This window comes from Otolemur garnettii, unplaced genomic scaffold, assembly GCF_000181295.1.
Source record: "Otolemur garnettii isolate 467f Iridium unplaced genomic scaffold, OtoGar3 scaffold00098, whole genome shotgun sequence".
Taxonomy (NCBI): Eukaryota; Metazoa; Chordata; class Mammalia; order Primates; family Galagidae; genus Otolemur; species Otolemur garnettii.
This window is the reverse complement of record NW_003852493.1, coordinates 3,946,239-3,954,317: the sequence shown is the minus strand read 5'-3', so window position 1 is coordinate 3,954,317 and position 8,079 is coordinate 3,946,239. Positions and strand designations below refer to the sequence as shown.

The following is an 8,079-nucleotide window of genomic DNA, read 5'->3' as shown; positions in this document are numbered from 1 at the left end:
AGTCACAGGACAGTGGACTGAAATGGCTCAGAAGCTGGTGAAACCAGCTGTATTAAGAGCTATGCTCTGCCCCAGAAGTGCATTAATGTACATAGTTACCATTCAATAAAAAAAAAAAAAGAGCTATGCTCTGATCTCTAAGCTGAGTCCTGTAAGACTCAACATTCCTATCTCTTTCACTAAAACATGATACATTACCTACAACTATAGGACACATGCCTTAATCTCCCCGGTTCCAAGCAACTCCAACATGAATACAGTCGACAGGGAACTGATGATAGATTGTGCTGGGCAATACAATCCAATGGCAAACGTGGAGAACAAAGGTGGTCCTGATCATTCTGCTAAGACAGTGTTTTGCTCTCACATGAATCTTCTTACTCTTAACCAGACAGCTAACAAAATATAAAACTATCTATTGATTTTTGTAAAGGGCCCAGTACCTTTGTAGTACGGGAACTGCAGGACTATCTTCTAGTGGCATCAAGGCTCACGTACAACATATTGGGCCTGCATTTCCCAAATTAGGTAGCTAATTAGAGCCCTAAAATATGAAGCACATGCAACAAAAGGCTCATCATTTCTGCCTCCTGAACGACATTTTTTATCATGAGGGTGCCAGATCCATTTAAAATTTTTGTTCTTTCCTTCCTTGTAAGTCAGATGTTATCAGGGAACCCTGACAGCTGATGATGTAACACTGACAGAGACTGCAAACTATTGATGCTTGCATCGTATTTCCCTTTTGTGTCAATGACCATATATTTTGTACATTCAAAAAAACCGGAGGCAATACTTTGATAAATTTTATGTTGACAAATTTTCAAGTCCTATCAAATTTGTAAACCAGTTCAATTAAAGATGTTTTAAGTAGCTACGTGTTTTTTACAGGCACTGAACAAACAGTTCATTATTCCAAGTGGGTCTGGAAGCCATTGCTTTAGTGCATTCTGCACAATTTCAAAGAACCTTCAGGAGCTCACACGCATCTTTGAGCAGGCAGAAGCAGGAGGCAGCGCATCTGAACCACAAATGGAGAATACGCTCCATAGACACGTGTAAATTAAAACCCATAAAATAACATGGGCATTATAAAATTTGTGTTAAAACTGATAACAGCTTTACTGATTTACTGACAATGAAAATATATAGCATTTTTTTCTAGCAGAGCATTTATCAACACTTGGCAACCCTGCACTAACTTGACATGTAAGATGATCAAAATGGATTATGTAATCTTTCCCATTCATTTCTATTGATTTTAGTTATGATAAAATTCATCAGTGTGCCTGGGAACACTTAGGCCAAAAGGCTCTGGTTGATAAAAAAAAAAAAAAAAAAAAGGGAGAGAGAGAGAAAGGAAGAAAGGAATTCAACTGAGTTGTAATAGGATGAATGTAATTTTAGAATAGGATTGCACAAATACAGAAGCCATGCCTTACAGGCTGTAGCAACAAATTAATACAAATAACTCTGGCAGGCTCATAAAATTACATCTATGTAGATATTTCACTTTTGTGTCACTAAAACATAGTTTGTGGGAATATTTTCAAACTTTCTTTTTTAACTTCAACAGCAATCGAAGTTATTTGTCTGAATGCAAGTAACATCAAAATGCCAGCAAATGGACCATTTTAATCAGCTTTATTGATTCATGCTTCCAGTTCTTATTCAGTTAAAAACAAGGCACATTAAATACATCCTCTTATTGCTCTATAAATGCATGCAGCTCATTCTGTATATCAAAAGTAATAAATAATGGCGATAAAACACCAAGACAGTTATAAAAATGACAACCCAGCCTCAAACACAGTATTTAACAGTCCAATCTAGAACAATAACCAACACAGAACATAAAAGTGTCACATATGAAAACATGCAGTGCGTGTATCCACACCAGCATTGGGCTTATATTTGATATTTTTAAAAACATAGTAGGGCTTTTACATTTGCTAAACACGGTTGACATAATGCAAAACAGTGCAAGTTATAGCATCTTTAACTTCAATATTACATTCATACACCAAAACCATTACAGATACATAAAAATGAAAGAACGATCAATGGTGACTCTTAACAATATGTTCAGTAAAAGTCAGAATGAAATTTTTGTTGTACCAAAGAGAAAGCTACATATTCTGCAACAGACACAACCAAAGCAGAAACCAAAGCAGAATAGGGAGCATGCATTTAATAGCAGAAATCCCAAAGTTACATTCAGTAGAAATTGCTTGAAGGCAAGAATATTATCAACAGCATGATGGATAGACACCCTTGGCTTAACAAATAATCCAGCATTGTCACTATTGTTACGACCATGGTGGGGGCGATTTAAGGTAGTATCCGACTCTCCATCACAGAGGCGGGGGTTCCTTCACCTGAATCCCCTTAAGGCTCTTAAAATAAATCACTTGATGATGAAAGGCAATCTTTGTGACCCTTACCCCCACCCCAACAGAAACAACCATTATCAAGTTTATATCAAAAGAAAAAAATTCTTTTGTGCTTGGAATGAGTTTGGAAGGGGCTTATTCCCCTATATTCCCCCTGCCTTTCTTAAATCAGGTAAAGAAGCTCTACAGGTTTAATTAAGAAATTGTAAAAAAAAAAAAAAAAAAAAATGCTGGGGTGTTTTATTCACAGTAACGTCTTAAAACCAATTTATTTCCAAAGGAGCCTCTGGGATTGGTGAAGGACTGTGTGTTTAAGAATTTAGCAGATTTTAAGCAAAAGCAGATATGCTCAAAAGAAGAAAAGTGTGCTTTTCCTTTGTCCTTAAAGGAACTTCACTCATAGCAAAGCGCGCACACACAGACCTATTTAACAAACACGTATCTGCCTGGGCCAGTCACATTCTAAGCCCAGTCCCTACTGTAATGGAACCAGGGAGGATACAGTCGCTGGTATCTTGATCTAACTAGAAAGAGAGAAAGAGAGAGAGAGAGAGAGCACAAATGTACAATATTGTGGTTTATCATCTGGGATGTTTAAAAGGACATTTCTACCTAGTGAGTGGCACTGGGTTCTAACAGTGAAATTTATTGTCTCAGTAAAAAAACACTAAATAGTAAAGTCACACTTGTTTAAAAAAAAAAAGAAAGAAAAGAAAAAGAGAAAGCCAGTGTAAAAATTCACACTTTGAAAGAAAAAAGTTCACAGTGATCCCTGGGAACTTCCCTTACTCTTTCAGGTTTTTTCTTTAGGAAGCAGCAAGTATCTAAATGTCACTTAAAAACCAAATGAGTTAAGACGCTGCCTTTCCCTGTGGTTTCTGTTTGTTTCAGAAGTGGTGGGTAAGGGCTTAGGGGAGAGAACCTCCAGTGTTTCTATTGTGACATACGGGTTCCTAACTCACTTGAATAAGGCATTTAGATATTCTATAATATTGACATAAATAGCGATAACAGCACAAAAGTGTTTTATGTACAAGTTTAAAAAACTAAGACTTCAAATCTGTGCAATAAAAACCTGCAGTGAAATAAAGTGTTACATTTCCTATTACATACGGAACCTGATCTTAAAAACACAAAAGAGTAAATGGTCAGATAGCTTCACAAGAGGAAGCACGATTAATAAATATCCAGATGACTTGTTAAAATGCCACCAAAATGTAGCAAATGTTTCCCAAACTGGCTTTTTTAAATTCAACACGTTACTTTTTAAATTCAATGCACATTGATTTTGGCTTTGGGGGAGCTGGAGGGGGGAAGGGCGATTTTTTTCATTTTTATTTTCGGTTGACTGAGAATATTTCCATTGAGTACAGGAGGGGAAAGGCTTTAAGCAACCACAATGACCTAGGATATTGAAGTGTTTTATTTAACATATAATTAAAGTTAACTAAAGTCTGCTGTATCCTCTTTAATTGATGTTTGCAGATACCCCCCAAGAGTGATAAGCCAAGTCTGACAATACCACAAGCTCCAAAATTTAGGATTTGGGGATTGAAACTTGTATTATCATATGCAAATATATAAACAGATGTTCTTAAATGTATTATTACTGTAAAGACTAGAGAAATTTGGTTTCATCCCATTACATCTAACTTGCCACTTGAATGCTGGTTTTAAAGTAAGAAAAGCAGGGATCTTCCTGGCAACTATGATAGTCAAAGAAAACCAGCAGCGACTGAAGAAAAAAATGAACCGCTGAGATGAAACTATCACTGTAACTTCCAGCAAATGTCAATTCTATCCTTATCTTACACCTGTGATTCTGGAAGCTTTCAAAGTTTCTCTTTGAGACTTTCTCCTGTAACCAGATCTAAACTTTTTCTTCTCTCTCCAATTTGCCAGTCTATATGGTTTTAGATAGAAAATTATGCAATATTGGTAAATATTATTTAGATGGGGCAGGTAGACCAGCTGGAAAAAGAAGAGGCTGAAAAGTTTCCAGAAATACTATCACTTCAGTAGGTCACTCTTTTTAACAAATGCTATGTATAAGGTTAATGTCCGGTGCTTTGTGGATGTCACAAAATTTCTCTAGCTTCCTTTTTCAATTGTTGCCAAAATATTCTACCCTCAGAACTGATTTAGAATAAATGAATAATAAAAAAGGAGCATGTTAAGTCTAACGGGTCACAAAATGGATGTAAAATGTTAAATCAGTGTGCACTGAAAATAAGAAAAAAGGATAAAATGTACTTTCTAGAAGCTAGATTGAATGTCATATACAAATATCAGCATAGAAGGTTGGCAAATATACCAACACCCTAAAGTTTTGGAATGTCTTCCAGTGTTAAAAAAAAAAAAAAAAAGGCAGCTATTCATATTCACTATTTTAGAGTTGTTTAAGTCATCTCTGGTTGTTACATGGTGGTTTGTTGTTCCCGTGTTTGTTGGCTGTGGGTTTACTGCCCAGACTCACAATCCTCCACAACTACGGTCCACTGGAATTGTAACTCTTCTGTCAAGGTTCTCTTCCGCAGTTTTCATGAGTATAGCAAGCCGGCTTCCAGACACCCTTCCTTTTTGAATAGCACTCATTAGCTTAAAGGGAAAATATGGAACAGAGTCAGAAGAGAGGCCAGCTTACGTCCTTCTTCATAGCATTTAATGGTTATCATTACAGTGGGCAGAGGAGAGCTTCATCAACAACCATTAACAAGTACTACAACTCAAATAATAAAAGTACAATTTTTAACAATTTCAAAAAAAGGAGAAGGGCCGGGTACTTCACCAGTGCTGCAAAAGCCACATCTATGTAGCAATTCAGGCTGCCTCTGAAAAAAAATCTTCATGCATCATTTCTTGTACCTTAATGTGCTCCGGACACTTTTTTCTCCTTTTTTTTTTTTTTGTTTAAGCAACTTCAAATATTGGATCTTTAATTCCATGTAAAAATCTTAAAAGGGAATCTCAGGGATTGAACTAAGACAAATCATGACCTATATTTATCTACCCTCTTTCAGTGTTACTGTACTTGACAACTTCAAGTCCCCTAAATCCAAATTCCTTAAAGACTTTTTAAAGTAATTTACATTTAAGTCCTTGAAAATGGACCCAGAGATCTACCTTAAGAATTAAAGGCACTCCACAGCCCAGATTTTAGCTAATTCATTTTTATCCAATGGATAAAATCAGAATTAGTCTTGAAATTACATGCAGTCAGCAGGCAAAGGCCTTTAATCTGGAAGGCACTTTGCAATTATGAGCATGGGGATTTTTTTCCATTTCAAGTTAATGTGATTTTAACTATTTGCTTTTCTTGATCTTACTTCCTCAATCTTTTTTTATTTATTTACTTAAAAAAGAACACATTTAGCCATTCATCAGAAAAAAATATACATGAAAATTCTCAAAATATGTTTAGGGTCATAGATTTTAGGCTATCGAGGTGCATTTCTTAAAACTAGCTCTGAGTAAGTGTCAGAATTTCATGACCTTATTAAAAGCTGTTCACAAGCTGTCACTTATTAGAGACGGACTCCTACATGCAGAAGCCCAAACTTAGATATAAAGACATGTAACTAAGTAATACCGATAATGATCCTTCTATGAAGATTGCTGAAAACCCATGTCTATATTCAAAAAAGATGTTTAACGTGTCACATGTGGGTTCTTATTCTTCAGAAGAGGAAAATATTTTACACAAAAAGCCCTAAAGACACACATTACATCTGAGGGATGATGTAATATACAGAATGCTGATATCTAAAGACAGAAAAATTTATTGTTTATTGTTTTGTCTCTGATGTCAGGAAGACCTTCAAAGCTTCTCAGAGTTAACAAACTGGCAAAGCTAGAAATTTTGTTAGCAGGACATAATGCACAAATCTCCAAAAATGCAACATTTTCTTTAAACACAACTGTATCTAGAAACCATATTACAAGAAAAAAAATAACATTTAGGTGTGAATATATTTCATAGAAATATGGTCAGCATTTCTTAAGTTGAAAATTACAGTCTATATATTTCTACTTAGGAGAAGCATGAATAGTCTCTTTCATTTTGAGTTGGACAAGAAATACTCAGTTATTTAAAAAATTCTGTAAGAAAACCTGGAAATGGTTTAAGTTATTTTCTACGTTTTTAACTCTAGCGCATTCAAGAAAATTACTGAAAGATCAAGCCATAAAACATATCCCCAAATTAGATTGTTATTGTTTCTAAAACCCTAATTCTTTTTACCCTAAATTCTGCTGTTTATTTACAACAGACATGAAATGAAGCATAAGCCATTTCTTTGAAGAAGTTTTCTAAAATTCTGAGACAAGCCATACAATATCCTTAGAAAAACTACACAACATATGCATTAGGTAGTATTCAGTTCCCAGGCATAAATTTTAAGCACAATTTAAAATGTGCATTTAGTTAAACAGTAAGCTAAAGAACTAAACATTCTTTTTTGTAATGCTGGACACAACCTGTGAAAATTTTCTGCATTTAGATTCAACAATGCTCTTATCTGCAGCTCATCTCCAGAGAGACAATTACCATTTCCTTTGCCTTGATCTTGTTTGTTTAACTTGACACAGTGAAGAAAGGGCTGACATTGACCAAAATCCCCAGCATTAATTTATTTCATGTTCAGCATTCATCATTGCCATGGTGCAAGCAAGACCTGGCATTCATTTGAAATACCTGCCCAAGAAAAAAAAAAAAAAAAAACCCTGGCTGCTTGGAAACCAATACATTCTTCATATGATCAGAGTCATACAGACAGCTACAAATAATGTATGGGTTGATTGAATTTCTTTCTTTTAAGGAACTTTTAAGGAATGCTGTATAGCATCCAGTTTAAAGTTAAAACAACAAAATTTATTTCCTGACGGGCTGCAAAGATTAAACAACCAAGCCTTGAATAAGTTGAACTTGGAAATGGAAATATTTAAATGTATGGTCCCGACCCCAGCGTACACATCTCCTTCCTTTTGCTTTTCTGGTTCTTTACAACATAAGAATCCAATGATTACATTCTCTATAATTCTTAAATGAATAGACCAATAACTATTTAAACTTCCTCCACAAAAAATTACTTTCCACATTGGAAATATTGTGTTGCCTGTTTTGAAAGAAGTATAGAAAATTCCAGGAGGGACATTTTGTGGCATATTTCTTTAAAAAGCAGGCTTCGTATTCAACTATTTAAACCATAAATAGCTTGGCTTTAAATTTCAATTAACTGACCTAACAGAATGTTCTTATTAAAAAAAAAAAAACAACAACAAAAAAAGCATGTCCCAAAGTACTGCCTTATCCTTGAGGGCAGATGTTCTCCCTTTGCTGGTTTCAGGCTTTCTTCTTTTTCAGAACAAAATGACAATTATGTTGTCTTAAAAATCTACTCTTGAACATCCATTTATGATCATGACAACCAAAAGATGGAAGCAAATACATCGTTTCCTTTCACCACAACTCACCTGCAAAAATTCATTGAGTTCAACCTGTCCATTTTTATTCAAATCTACTTCATTCAAAATTTCATGTAGTGTATTTTCATCCATCTGGATATTGATACTCTAAGTAAAAGAAAAGCACAGAATAATGAGATATAATTATAAATAATGCATATACTTTTATTGTTACCGAACTTTTAAAAATGACAATGAAAACAGTACTTGTAGAAAGTATCAG

At 34.8% G+C, this 8,079-nt stretch overlaps 1 protein-coding gene across 2 annotated transcripts in view; it reads right to left on the bottom strand.

The window, feature by feature from the left end:
* Positions 1-4,351: 4,351 nt before the first annotated feature.
* GPD2 (glycerol-3-phosphate dehydrogenase 2) overlaps positions 4,352-8,079 on the bottom strand; it is a 134,643-nt gene continuing 130,915 nt past the window's right edge. For both annotated transcript variants that reach the window (XM_003795957.2, XM_023516820.1), the window contains 2 exons: positions 7,866-7,964; positions 4,352-4,991 (listed from right to left, as the gene is read on the bottom strand). In XM_003795957.2, the coding sequence (XP_003796005.1) occupies positions 4,866-4,991; positions 7,866-7,964 (225 nt within the window). In that variant the 3' untranslated portion in view covers positions 4,352-4,865. The remainder of the gene's footprint in view (positions 4,992-7,865; positions 7,965-8,079) is intronic.